General features: G+C 45.6%; 1 protein-coding gene across 3 annotated transcripts in view; it reads left to right on the forward strand.

Annotated features, from left to right (window-relative positions):
* The window catches only part of sept7 (Septin-7), a 59,630-nt gene that overhangs the window by 16,723 nt on the left and 27,671 nt on the right, over positions 1 to 15,236 (forward strand). For all 3 annotated transcript variants that reach the window (NM_001140131.1, XM_082969949.1, XM_082969948.1), the window contains 1 exon segment: positions 6,125 to 6,231. In NM_001140131.1, the coding sequence (NP_001133603.1) occupies positions 6,125 to 6,231 (107 nt within the window).

A 15,236-nucleotide genomic window follows, 5' to 3' on the forward strand; every position in this document is an offset into this window, starting at 1 on the left:
CCCTCATCCAGGCCAAGGTGGCGAGATACGGTAGCTATGAAGCATAGGCCTTGTTGATCTCTGCACCAGACAGGATGCTCTTGCCAGCATACTTGGCGTCCAACATGTGCTCTGCGGCGTGTATGGGCTTCAGGCAGAAGTCTTCACACTTTTTGATGCATTTCAGAACTGCAGTTTCCTCTGCTTGGAGCAACAGTGAAGTGGGCAGGGCAGTATGGATTTCTTCTCTTCCATCTGAAAGCAAAGTCTGAACATCAGACAGTATGACATTGTCTCCCTCAATCAGTGCATAGGTTTAGGTTTCAGGAGTTTCAGGCTGCTTACCACTCTCTCCCAAAATAAATAATCCAGGAGGACCCTCTTAATGGGGCTGTCCATATCGGCAGACTGTGATATGGCCATTTTCTTGGAGTGACTCCTTCCCCTCCAGGAGACTGTCAAACATGATGAAAACACCACCCCAACGGGTGCTGCTGGGCAGCTTCAATGTGGTGCTCTTATTCTTCTCACTTTGCTTGGTGAGATAGATTGCTGCTACAACTTGATGACCATTCACATACCTAACCATTTCCTTGGCTCTCTTGTAGAGTGTATCCATTGTTTTCAGTGCAATGATGTCCTTGAGGAGCAGATTCAATGCATGAGCAGCACAGCCAATGGGTGTGATGTGAGGATAGGACTCCTCCACTTTAAACCAAGCAGCCTTCGTGTTCTCAGCATTGTCTATCACCAGTGCAAATACCTTCTGTGATCCAAGGTCATTGATGACTGCCTTCAGCTCATCTGCAATGTAGAGACCGGTGTGTCTGTTGTCCCTTGTGTCTGTGCTCTTGTAGAATACTGGTTGAGGGGTGGAGATGATGTTAATTATTCCTTGCCCACGAACATTCGACCACCCATCAGAGATGATTGCAATACAGTCTGCTTTCTCTATGATTTGCTTGATCTTCACTTGAACTCTGTTGAACTCTGCATCCAGAACATGAGTAGATAAATCATGTCTGGTTGGAGGGGTGTATGCTGGGTGAAGAACATTCAGAAATCTCTTCCAATACACATTGCCTGTGAGCGTCAGAGGTGAACCAGTTGCATACACAGCTCGAGAAAGACATTCATCAGCATTTCTCTGACTACGTTCCTCCATTGAGTCAAAAAAACTTCTGATTCCAGAAGGACCATGAGCTGTTGCTATCGATAAGGTGTCTGATACTTCTATTCGAGGTGAAAATGATGAAGAGGGACTTTTGTCAGAGGTTGCTTGTTGTGAGCACTGAGGGAACTTTATGCACTTGGCCAGATGATTCTGCATCTTTGTTGCATTCTTCACATATGATTTGGCACAGTATTTGCAAATGTACACAGCTTTTCCTTCAACATTAGCTGCAGTGAAATGTCTCCACGCTTCAGATGGTGCCGTGGCATTTTCCTGTAAAGATTAGAAACAAAGTGTAAAAACACCAACAAAAAAGCAAATACAATTCCATGTACAGATAAATATTTAAGCAGTTAGATTAAACAACTCCTTTGTAAGATAAATGTCTTAAAATGAAACATGTATGGAAACAGGTGAAATAACACTCCTCAGTTAGCAGGCTCAAGCAGGCTAAAACCCACATGGTTGCAAAAACTAACTAGCAGAAATTGTTAACAAGTTAGACATGATTTAAACACACTTTGCTGTAGGCTACTATTTACTAGGTAACAAAAAATGATGCATGTTATATACAATCTATTCACCCCACCCAGTATTGTAATCAAATTTTACCAGAAAGCATGTAGTCCTTGGCTCAGACAGTGTAGTAGTGTGGGCTCAATAGCATCTCATTAGTGTGAAAGATCTTGAGAATCAGCTGTACATGTGATGGAAGAATGCACTGTGCATGCAGAGGGTTGCAATTCCATTGAATTGGGGATAGTTTAACCAAAATATGCCACAAGACCTAGAATTGCCTTATGTGTATCCCACAAAGGTTCACTGTTATAAGCTAACTTTTTTTCCAGAAATGTACTGTAACGTTTCTGACCCTTTTTAACCCTAAACTGCCCTTTTTAAGACTACCTTGGTAACAGGGCCACTTGAGTCATCACATGTGCCTGTGAGAATGTCTAGTAGAGGCCAACAATGTCTCTTTTCTAGCATTGGGAACAAACTCAAACATTGAAAAGCAACCTAGCTTTTGAACAAAACAATGTAAATAGCCAAGAAACATGAGGACAATATCTCACTTTAGTAGACTTTCAAGTAAATTAGGGCAAGTTTTATGACTGTGCCCATTGCTTCTAAAAACTGATCTTTCAGCAGTGGTGGAAAAAGTACCCAATTGTCATACTTGAGTAAAAGTAAAGATATATCTTTTTTAATTGAAAATAACTCAAGTTAAAGTCACCCAGTAAAATACTACTTGACTAAAAGTATTTAGTTTTAAATATACTTAAGTATCAAAAGTAAATGTAATTGCTAAAATGTACTTATTTCAAATTCCTTGTGTTAAGCGAACGGCACAATTTTATAACATTTATTTAAGGATGGCCAGGGGCACTCTCCAGCACTCCGACATAATTTACAAACGAAGCATTTGTGTTTAGTGAGTCCACCAGATTAGAGGCAATAGGGATGACCAGGGATGTTCTCTGTTTAGTGAGTCCACCAGATTAGAGCCAGTAGATGACCAGGGATGTTCTCTGTTTAGTGAGTCCACCAGATTAGAGATAGTAGGGACGACCAGGGATGTTCTCTGTTTAGTGAGTCCACCAGATTAGAGGCAGTAGGGACGACCAGGGATGTTCTCTGTTTAGTGAGTCCACCAGATTAGAGGCAGTAGGGACGACCAGGGATGTTCTCTGTTTAGTGAGTCCACCAGATTAGAGGCAGTAGGGACGACCAGGGATGTTCTCTGTTTAGTGAGTCCACCAGATTAGAGGCAGTAGGGATGACCAGGGATGTTCTCTTGATAAGTGCATGAATGTGACCATTATCCTGTCCTGCTAGCTTTTCAAAATGTAACATACTTTTGGGTGTCAGGGAAAATGTATCGAGTAAAATGTACATTATTTTCTTTAGGAATGTATTGAAGTAAAAGTAAAGTACAGATACCCAAAAAACTACTGAAGTAGTTTTACTAAAATACTTTTCAGCACTGTCCTCCAGACAGGCAGTGTTGCTGCGCAAGGTGGGATAGCTATAACGTTAGGATTCAGATTTCTTTGTGTTTTACCAGATAATAAACAAAACGGCAGAAATACTTTGAAAACAACTATAAATGACAGCTTTCACTCGTGCCCATATTTGACATTTTTATTAAATTCTCACACCAGGAGAGTTACCAGTCGCCGACGTGGCTGGTGAATTCTTACCCGCCAGTGCCAAAATCTACCCACGTTTGGCATGTGGCGGGTGTTTTATTTTAGGCCCTGGTTGTACTTTGGCTACCAAACTTCGACATCCCAAAAATAAAAATAGAACCCTGCCAAAGACCTAAATTAACAAAAACGTCTCAACTTTGTCTTAGTATATGCTCGAATTGTTTCGACTTGGAAGCAAAGCGTTCGAAAGGCTAAAGGCTCTCTTGGTCAGAACTGATTGTCGGCAGCCAAGTTGGTGACAGTGGGCTGCAGCAGTCGGACGTTTGCGTCCATCTGTAAAAGTAAATATTTGCCAATGATTTACCACGTTTGCCCAGGATTGACCTTGATCTTGGCTAGACTGGCTACCGCAGCAAACCCTAGTTCAGCTCATTGTGCTTGGCCTCGGTTAACACATACTTTTTAATGCGTTTCGGTTTTTATCTTCTCTGGAAACTATGTCCCCCACATAAACACGTAGGATTTCAGGGTTTTGACTCGCTCTCTGACTTTCTAAAGGAAATTGATGTTTGCCACAAGATATTTAAAGATTGTCACGTGGTAGCCAGACATGGCTGAGGATATCATTCTGCTTTCACTGTATTTAACGTGCAGGTAAAGTGTGTGTGTGTGTGTGTGTGTGTGTGTGTGTGTGTGTTGAAAAGGGGTTATTTACCCTTCAAATAGGGAATACATAAAAAATGGCTATAAAAATATTGTTTATGTATTCCCTATTTGAAGGGTAAATAACCCCTTTTCAACACACACACACACACACACACTTTACCTGCACGTTAAATACAGTGAAAGCAGAATGATAACCTCCTAAAAGAACAGAACCACTTCTCATTTCATCAGTTGGTGTATTATTTCCTGCCCCGTGTCACTGCAGTAGAAGGCAGCACCGTCAAATGAACTGTCTTCCCTCTCAATACAAACTTTCCTGCTTCCCCCTTCTATCCCCAGCTAGCCCCTCATCTCCTTGCATGCAGAGCAGTGTAAAGCTCCTCTGAATAAGCCCCCATGGTTTACACAGCTGCTGAAAATTTCCTTTAAAGGAAGTGTGCTGCTGGCTGGGCTGGTCACTGACCGAGGAGGGCCACTGGCAGGGACGGGCCAGGCAGGGCTGCACCGAGAGGGGGCCATGGTCATGCTCTGGTCTGGTGGAAATTATGAATGCCAAATTAGCTTCCGTTTCTAGCTTTATGACCCTGAGACTGACCGTTCACCTATTACTGTTAACGGAAGTCTGGGCTCCATATATTCCCAGTAGCATCCATACCAGTGCTGATGATACCATCCCAGTGTAGGGAGATCCCTTCCCAGGCCCCAGCTATAGCCCAGTATAGGGATATCCCCATTATCATTTCCATGACATAAGGATTTAAGAGGCCTCTCTCTCTGCTAACATTCTGCAACTCCAGCTCTGAATAACCTACATCAGCTCTTATATCCCTCCCTCACCCTTTTTCCCATCCTTTCTTCATCTCTCCCTCCTGCAAAGAAGCAAACCCGGCTCTGTAGTCTGACTAGCCAACTTGTTCGCTGGTATCCCGCCATCCTTCTTTCTCCTCCCTCGCATTCCCTTCCTGCCCTCTATTCCTCACTCCATACTCCCACAAAGACAGATGTGTAATGTTGTGACCAGAGCTAAGCTTCCCCTCTGCTCATCATTGCTGCTGCTTCTGACTCTGTATCTGGACCAGCTTTACAGACATTGAGTGCTGAATCCCAACTCACTGTATCCGCTTGAGCCTGCATTGTGTCAGTTTATAGTTTCCCTAATGCAAGCTGCCATTTTTTTAAGACTGGCGTATTTCAGTTTGCTGTTTTCACAAGACCACAACCCGCCCCTTCACCACCCAGCTCTCAGCGAGAGGAGTAGGTCCTAAATCCTGACTTACATCCTGAAGAAATATCCACATGGATGATCATATCCACATCATTTCTCATAACAGCCCGACCGCAAAAAAAATTCCATTGTGAGGTCAGTGTGGCTCTAGCCCTGGCTGGAAACATTTACCCTGTGTCGAGAACCTCTTTCTAAAATGTTTGAGGGAGAAAGAGGGCTCTCCTTTTGTGTGGTGCACACAAAGCGTTTAGTAGCTGGTTAATTGGCAGTAGTGAGTGGTCGATCGATGCTGGGCCAAACAGCACGGTCGATGCGCACACACAGCAGTGAGCTGCGGTCCTCTGTGCCAGCCCAGCATGTGTCTCCAGCCCCGCCCCGTTCCATCACACTGTTCCCTTTGTTCAGCCGCTCTGATTGGCCCCCCGTCCCCACGCCAACCGTTGCTATGTATACAGTTGATGGTGTTGAGTTACCTAGAGGCACCTGGGATTGTTCTCTGAAAATCGGAATCTTTCCACGAGAGATTATTGAGCTGTTATTTTATCCAAGACAAATTTCCTAAATTAGTTTGTGGTGAGACGGTCACTGTAAAGGTATGATGACTATGCCAGCCTTTTAGGCTTTCCTTATCATAGTCCCCGATTTAGATTCCTGAAATGCAGACAGGAAAATATTCAGCCCCACCTGTCCTCGCCTGTCTCTCTCCTTCTCATGTTAAAGCTTGTCACTTCACTTGAGGCAGATCAAATGAATTGATTTCCTGTTTGAAAAAGTTTGAAGCATTTTAAAGAATTGTAAACATTGTGCAGGACGTAGGACTACATCTGGAGATGTCTAGTGTGAAAACAAAGATTAGAAAGACAAGTACAGTGTGAAATACACCTTTTAAAATGAATCTCTCCCTTGCTCTCCCCCCATCTCTTTCTCTAGGTGAATCTGGTTTGGGGAAGTCAACACTGATCAACTCCCTCTTCCTGACAGACTTGTATTCTCCTGAATACCCTGGTCCCTCCCACAGAATCAAGAAGACAGTACAGGTAAAGACTACGATATCCTATTTAATTGGTTTATTTGAATTGGAACAGATAGAAACACAATGACGATCATCTGATGTGCTTGTTGCACCATAGCTTGAGCTCATTTTCATCACCCTACTTGTTTCTCTCTTGGAATACACTATCATGCTTCTGTCCCTTTTGTAAGCTTAAACAAATGAGTAGGCTCACCCGTTCCCCTCCCTTTTAACAGGAAATCACTTTTTTATTTTCCCAAAGGAGTTAAATATTTCAGTTCACTCGCCACATTAAACAAGCTGTTTCCCCATTCTGTTGCTTTAGGTGCAGGGTGATAGCTAGGTAATGTGTCTCCATCCTGTCTGACTACCCATAAGTCCCTCTGTTGGCCACAGAACTGCCCTCCTAGTCTGGTATATTATCTGATGTTGAGGCACTCTGCCAAGTCAGCCTTTATTATAATGCTGGAGCCTAAAGGAATTCATACCAGTAGGTTCGGCCATAATCTGTCTGACGCAGAGCTGGGTCATGTTCAGCCATGACATAGATAACAGTCCGAAACTGTAACGGCCGTCGTCAGAATTAGACCAAGGTGCAGCGGAGGATGTGTTCATCATTAGAGTTTTAATGAAAAAAGAGAACACTACAAAAATAAACAAAAGACGACAGCAAAACAGTCCTGTCAGGATTAACTCTACACAACAGAAACAATTACCTACAAAACACAAAGGAAAAACATGCTCCTTATGTGTGACTCCCAATCAGCAACAACGAGCTTCAGCTGTGCCTGATTGGGAGCCACACACGGCCCAAAACAAAGAAATACAAAAACATAGAGAAAGGAACATAGAACGCCCACCCAATGTAACACCCTGGCCTAAACAACAAAAACCCCTCTCTATGGCCAGGGCGTTACAGAAACAAGGATTTACTATCTGAATGCTCCTTTTCTTTGTCTGTTGTAAAACATTTTGCTACTGTGTGCCCTAATGAACACGACCCTGTAATAGATGTTTCTCTGGGCTCTACTTGAATAATTGAACCCTGACATTGGGCTGGTTAACTGCTGGTGCCCCAGCCAGCTCCCACGCAGCCCTTTTGTGTTGTTCTGGGTCATTGATGTCACAGCCCTGGCCCTCCCTCTATTACATACCTGCTCTCTGACATGCTGCTGGTGAGGCTTCAGGCCACTCTTAAGAGTAGATGCACTGACAGGATAACCTGTTACCACCGCTGCCCTGTCGTCTGTCTATGAATGGCAAGACACCTGCAACCAGTTTATCTACTTAGGCTAGGAGGAATGTCTAGCACTGCTGAAACCATACAGAATATCAGGTGTGGGCGACTGACTCATCGACTGGGAAAAGGAACTGTGTGCAAAACAAACAGCAACGGGGAGTTTTTGGCTGGAATAGAGAAGTAGTACATGACTGGAGTCATGCTCCTCTCCTCTCTGTGGGTGTACTGACTACTGAGCCAGAAGGTAATGTTCCGGTCAGGGGAAATGCACTAACTGGCCCTGCTGCCTGATGGCCGCTGCTGTTAAACTGGAGCCAGAGGCGTGTGTGTGTGTACACACACACACACACACACACATACACAGAGAGCTGTAAAGGTGCAGAGCCAGAGGTTGACCTATTTGTTTTGTAGTCTGAAAGGAGGAAATTAGTTCACGCTGATGACTGGGGCTCATCCATCAATCTGGGAAATCGGTTGACAACCAAGGGGTTAACAACCAGAACACCACACTACCTGTGATTTATGACACACTCAGTGTGATTCTCATAAAGAGAAGCAGTGGAGTGGTTGAGAGTTATTATAACAGAACATCTGCTATTAGGGAGTTTCCTATACTTGTGCTGTATGGCCCAAACCAGTGTGTTTCTACTGGTGGTAGTGGTATTGACGGTGGGTATGATTAGATATTCCCTCTACTACTTTGTCTAACCTCTATATTCCCTTTACAGGATTAATGTTCTGTAGTATCTGGTTTGAGCTGCTATAGCAGAGGGTTGATCTAGTTGTAGCTATGGGGGTGTGCTGTAACACCAACCAGAGCCATGCTGTGTGACTGAGCCATCTGCTCTGCTCTCACTGCTCTGGATCTCCAACCAGGAGAGAGACACTACCACCTCCTCTCACCGCTCTGGATCTCCAACCAGGAGAGAGACACTACCACCTCCTCTCCCTACCACCTCCTCTCACCGCTCTGGATCTCCAACCAGGAGAGAGACACTACCACCTCCTCTCCCTACCACCTCCTCTCACCGCTCTAGATCTCCAACCAGGAGAGAGACACTACCACCTCCTCTCACCGCTATGGATCTCCAACCAGGAGAGAGACACTACCACCTCCTTTCCCTACCACCTGCTCTCCCTACCACCTGCTCTCACTACCACCTGCTCTCACTACCACCTCCTCTCCCTACCACCTGCTCTCCCTACCACCTCCTCTCCCTACCACCTCCTCTCCCTACCACCTCCTCTCCCTACCACCTGCTCTCCCTACCACCTCCTCTCCCTACCACCTCCTCTCCCTACCACCTCCTCTCCCTACCACCTCCTCTCACTACCACCTGCTCTCACTACCACCTCTCATCCAGGGCTCTCTTGAAAAAGAGATTTCAATCTGAGTGTGACTTCGCTGGTAAAAAAAAGGATAAATCAAATCTCTTCTCCTTTTAGCTAATCCTTGGTTCCCTCAGTGTTTCCCTCTGTGAATCCCTCAGTCTTTAAGAGCCCTTAGTCAGGCTTAGTGTTGACCAGGCCTTAAAGTCTTGACTCACAGAACCGTGGCATTTCACCAGGCTCTCCACCTCGGCTCTCCCACGCCTGCTTGGCCGTCTCCACTGCCAAATCACTGACACTGATTTCCAAGAGGAAGTTGTGCTGTACATGTAGGCTGAGGTATCACATTGGTTTGTTTTTCGAAAAGAGAGGGACTAAAGCAGGGGTGGGGAGACTACCCCCTGGGGGCCAGATTCAGCCCGCGAGCCCATTCAATCCAGCCCACTGGAGGTTTAAAAAATATATACTGCTCAAAAAAATAAAGGGAACACTTAAACAACACAATGTAACTCCAAGTCAATCACACTTCTGTGAAATCAAACTGTCCACTTAGGAAGCAACACTGATTGACAATAAATTTCACATGCTGTTGTGCAAATGGAATAGACAACAGGTGGAAATTATAGGCAATTAGCAAGACACCCCCAATAAAGGAGTGGTTCTGCAGGTGGTAACCACAGACCACTTCTCAGTTCCTATGCTTCCTGGCTGATGTTTTGGTCACTTTTGAATGCTGACGGTGCTTTTACTCTAGTGGTAGCATGAGACGGAGTCTACAACCCACACAAGTGGCTCAGGTAGTGCAGCTCATCCAGGATGGCACATCAATGCAAGCTGTGGCAAGAAGGTTTGCTGTGTCTGTCAGCGTAGTGTCCAGAGCATGGAGGCGCTACCAGGAGACAGGCCAGTACATCAGGAGACGTGGAGGAGGCCGTAGGAGGGCAACAACCCAGCAGCAGGACCGCTACCTCAACCTTTGTGCAAGGAGGAGCACTGCCAGAGCCCTGCAAAATGACCTCCAGCAGGCCACAAATGTGCATGTGTCTGCTCAAACGGTCAGAAACAGACTCCATGAGGGTGGTATGAGGGCCCGACGTCCACAGGTTGGGGTTGTGCTTACAGCCCAACACCGTGCAGGACGTTTGGCATTTGCCAGAGAACACCAAGATTGGTAAATTCGCCACTGGCGCCCTGTGCTCTTCACAGATGAAAGCAGGTTCACACTGAGCACGTGACAGACGTGACAGAGTCTGGAGACGCCGTGGAGAACGTTCTGTTGCCTGCAACCTCCTCCAGCATGACCGGTTTGGCGGTGGGTCAGTCATGGTGTGGGGTAGCATTTCTTTGGGGGGCCGCACAGCCCTCCATGTGCTCGCCAGAGGTAGCCTGACTGCCATTGGGTACCGAGATGAGATCCTCAGACCCCTTGTGAGACCATATGCTGGTGCGGTTGGCCCTAGATTCCTCCTAATGCAAGACAATGCTAGACCTCATGTGGCTGGAGTGTGTCAGCAGTTCCTGCAAGAGGAAGGCATTGATGCTATGGACTGGCCCGCCCGTTCCCCAGACCTGAATCCAATTGAGCACATCTGGGACATCATGTCTCGCTCCATCCACCAACACCACGTTGCACCACAGACTGTCCAGGAGTTGGCGGATGCTTTAGTCCAGGTCTGGGAGGAGATCCCTCAGGAGACCATCCGCCACCTCATCAGGAGCATGCCCAGGCGTTGTAGGGAGGTCATACAGGCATGTGGAGGCCACACACACTACTGAGCCTCATTTTGACCTGTTTTAAGGACATTACATCAAAGTTGGATCAGCCTGTAGTGTGGTTTTCCACTTTAATTTTGAGTGTGACTCCAAATCCAGACCTCCATGGGTTGATAAATTGGATTTCCATTGATTATTTTTGTGTGATTTTGTTGTCAGCACATTCAACTATGTAAAGAAAAAAGTATTTCATAACATTATTTCTTTCATTCAGATCTAGGATGTGTTGTTTAAGTGTTCCCTTTATTTTTTTGAGCAGTGTATATATATTTTTTTTAGCTAAGGAATCGTGTGTTGGGCTTCTGAGTGCATTTAGAATGGGTGAGTAATGGTGAGCATATGAGTCTGTCTGTCTGTGAGTGATTTGAGAGGCATGTGAGCATAGATGAGTTTTTTGTGTGTGTGTGTATACTGTACATGGGCCAGGTGTGTGAGAACTCTGTCACACAGAGGATTAGGTTGTGACGGACTGGCTCCCTGGCTGGGGACGGCAGCAGTATAGCAGAGAGAGACTGAGCCTGCCAACACCTCATTCATGTCTTGGAACATCTCTGCACCGCAGTATTTATGCCCTAGTTCAGCTCCATCAGTGATCATGTAAGCACTGGAGAGACTACAGTGGGCTGGGTAACTGCCCTCTAACGGCCCTGTTAGATGGGGGGGGCCTCCTCAACCACGTTGAGAAATACTTTTCTTCTCACGTCTAGTTTTATCACTGACACTGTCACATTTCTGGATATGGAATATTCAAACATCTGTGAAACAAGTGTCTCTAAAACATCAGTTTTGCGACACGGCTACACCACTGCAGACATCTATTTGTAAAGGCCTGTTTTGCTGAGTGAGCTGCCTGTTATCTGTTTGCTGACCTCATTTAATGTGTCAAGTATGGCCTCCAGGCCAATTCCTGGTGTTGAAAGCCCAAAACAGCCTGCAGTGCGTGTTCGTTTGTGTGTGTGCCAAAGGATTGGCCATGCACACACAGCACAGAGGGGTGCTCCAAACAGACTGTTTCCTGTGATGATTGAACGGGTGATAAAACCATGGGTCTCTTATCAGAGCTGGACTACATGCCTCTGAGACACACACACAGAGTTCCTCATATTATGACGCCACACCTATCCGATGACAGATCACTATTAGTCACACATTCTACCTGGCTTGAACGTTTCTCAATAGGAGAATGATTTGTCATTGATGACAGTTTGTAATGTTGTGTACAGGCCAGAGTGGCGTAGCCAGGGGGCCAGTCTCTATCATGCCAACAATTCCATAAGGCGTTGGCAAGCGAGCAGAAACACCCAGGCTAAGGTAGGTGAGGATCATGTGTTAATAGTGTCATAATGATGTCATCAGGCTGGTCCTGGCGTGCCTGTGGAGGCTGTGAGAGGTAAGGCGTGCCAGGATAATGTACTCCGACCAGCCTATTGCTTCATAGCTGTGGAATCCTCAGTGTACTGGTGAGTCAGTTTTAGTATTTGTAGTATTTTACTAGGATCCCCATTAGCTGCTGCTAATGCAGCCTTTGCTCTTCCTGGGGTCCACACAAAACATGACATGTAATACAGAACATTATGGACCGTAACTCAAGGACCGAGCTACATTGATTTAAAATATGAATTGACACTTTCATACACGTAAGACTTAACAGTCCATTCTTAATAACATTACACACAGGCCAGCACGTACACACAGGCCAGCACGTACACACTCTTCAGTTAATGCTAACATGTTAGAAACACCACCCAGTGGGTCTCTTGTGGTATAATGGTAACCTTGGTGGAGTTGTTCGTTTAAAAAAGCAACATAGTCACACAGGATTGGCGGCGTTCACCCAGTGAATGGAGTCCCATACATATGTTGCCTCAGCAACCGTGACAGCCGTGACTTTTCGTTATATTTGATTCTCCTCCAGATACAGTGGGTTGCAGTGAAGTTAACTTAGTGGCGCTGAACAGAGTCAGAGCCATTCATGAAATGAAAAGGGTCCCGTACATAAAATACTGGACTTTCGTTATAGTCACCACCAACTGTGAAGTGACTTGGTGGAGCTGCATCAGAAATGAAGACACACACCGGGGCGGAGCCATTCATAAAGGGACCGGGAACATCGGTTTCTTCCAGCTAAAGCCTCTAGCTAGCGTCATCTGGTAAAAAAGACAGAGACATAAATCTAATATCTCTCTGTTCTTTTCTCTCCACTGTTTCTCTTAGAGCCTGTTTGTGTTCAGTGCCATGGGAACATCTTATCTTTAACCCAAACACCAGATGTTCTCAGAATGGAGCGGAGTAGATTTATTTATTTGATTATTATTTGGTCAGTAAGGAGAGGTTTTGTTAAAGCTAATTTTGCTGTTTGCTTGAGTGATTTGGAGATGGCAGGAAGTTCCACGCAATCATGGCTCTATTTAATACTATGCCTTGCATTGACGCGTTTTTGATTTTGGGACTGTGAAGAGACTTGATGGACGTCTCTTAGGGTACGACTGTCTGTCAGAACTGTATGTTAGCTGATTGAATAGACAGTTTTGGAATTTTTAACACATTAATATTTCTTACAAAAACAAGTGAAGCAGCCAACCTCTTCTCTATTCCTGGGTTGACTTCCCAGGGTTCTTTGTCTTTGTTTGTGCAGCACTAGCCGTAAAGTCCCAAGTCCTTACTAAGGGTTCTGGATCTGAAGGTTGAGGGAGGAAGAGGGGAAGGAGAGAGAGATCCTCCATCTGATCTCTGAGCACCACTACATGCCAGTTGAAGAAGAGGAAGTAGTCATAGTAGTAACAGGAAGTAGTACTGAAGGTGCTAGACTTGTGGTTTACCATCTCACGAAGACGACGTCACTTGATCAATGGCTAGCCATCTACATTGACCTGCTTCCTCTCCTGGGCACTCGGCATCAGGGTAGGTGTGCGGCAGGAGTGCTATCAAGCTTTCAGACTTAATAGAAACATCCTCCATGGAGGATTAACCACATTGTATTGTACCTCCCTTTTTGAAGTTGCATGAAAGTGATCCTGTTTCTGTGATTCACTGCCAATAGAAACATAGCCTCTGCCTCATCCATCCTCTGCCTGGGTGTGTGTGGTATTCTATGTGGCTAGCTTACACCCACAGAGGCTTGGGCATTTTAAGGGGCTTCTCTTGACTTGTTTCATCTCGCGTGTGATTCCTCTCAACACTACAGTCTAAATCTCCACTAAGCCCAGCACCCACCAATTTGTTTACCTGTGCATTACACATCCTTAAGTACTTAAAGTTTAAACGAGATTTATGTGTGTGAGTGTCTGTGTTTTCTCTGCATCGTTTGGCTTCAATAGTGAACATTATTCCAGAAGTTTCCTGATAAACTTGGCTGGGTCAGGATCCCAGAAGGGAAGAGTTGCTGGTGGGAACTCTATGCTTGTTTATCCTAGAGGAGGAGGGGAAGAAAGGAAGAATGAATAAAGCCTTCTTTTTTCCGTTTTTCTTCTCTCCAGGAACCACAAACTGAGATTTCACATAACTGTGGTGTCTTTTGTTTCCCAGTCGAGCCAGAGTGATGTGATGAAACCCAATGGAATGTATTGGTTGGGTAATGAACAACACACCCTCCGGGATCCATCCAGAGCTGTTTGGAGGCCTGAAGACCTTGGGGTGATGAGGGCTATGCTATATTGTTTGTGTTATTGAAGGGACTGGGCTAGCCTGGTTCCAGATGTGTTCGTGCAGTTCAGCCAACTTTTGTGCTCATTGCCACTGACCGACATAGGAATTGGCTGAACAAATCTGAACCAGGCTAGGACAGGCGTCTGTGTGGGTCATTAACAGATGTAGAGGGTATGAGAGGAGGAGACTAGGCAGATGAGGCTAGCGCTTAGCATGCTAATGTCTGTCTGTGCCAGCCTAATGTGATATGACACAGCTGAGCCAACCAACCGTAGCAGAGAGGAGTGTGGCGGAAGCAGTCAGTGTTGGATGCCTCTTCCATGTCTGTCTGTGAGGTCATTGTGGTCAGTTGCTTAGAGGCATGACTCACTCTGTTAAGGAGAGAGGGAGGTACAGAGCGGGAGCAAGAGGGGAGTGAGAAAGCAGGGGGATAAGAGGGAAAGGGAGAGAGGGGGTAGGGAGAGCGAGAAGGAAGAGAGGAGGGAGGGATTGAAAGTCTGTTTGCAGATTCTTTCCTAGCTGTTTACTCAGAACTGATCCTTCTCCTACCATTACACTGTTTAGTACCATCTCTAACTCTTTCCAGACAGGGAGTGGGCCATGTCCGTTGTTTTATCCATTCAGCATCTCACACTAGCATCGTTCATGAGACTGTTTTGGGTGCAGTCGGTTGTTTTATCCATTCAGCATCTCACACTAGCATCGTTCATGACACTGTTTTGGGTGCAGTCGGTTGTTTTATCCATTCAGCATCTCACACTAGCATCGTTCATGAGACTGTTTTGGGTGCAGTCGGTTGTTTTATCCATTCAGCATCTCACACTAGCATCGTTCATGACACTGTTTTGGGTGCAGTCGGTTGTTTTATCCATTCAGCATCTCACACTAGCATCGTTCATGACACTGTTTTGGGTGCAGTCGGTTGTTTTATCCATTCAGCATCTCACACTAGCATCGTTCATGACACTGTAAAGGGTGCAGTCCGTTGAACAGCATGAATGAAACCTTTTTTTGATTTTTTTATGCCACTGTCAATCGATGCT

The sequence above is a fragment of the Salmo salar genome, chromosome 27 (genome assembly GCF_965601325.2).
Source record: "Salmo salar chromosome 27, fSalSal1, whole genome shotgun sequence".
Taxonomy (NCBI): Eukaryota; Metazoa; Chordata; class Actinopteri; order Salmoniformes; family Salmonidae; genus Salmo; species Salmo salar.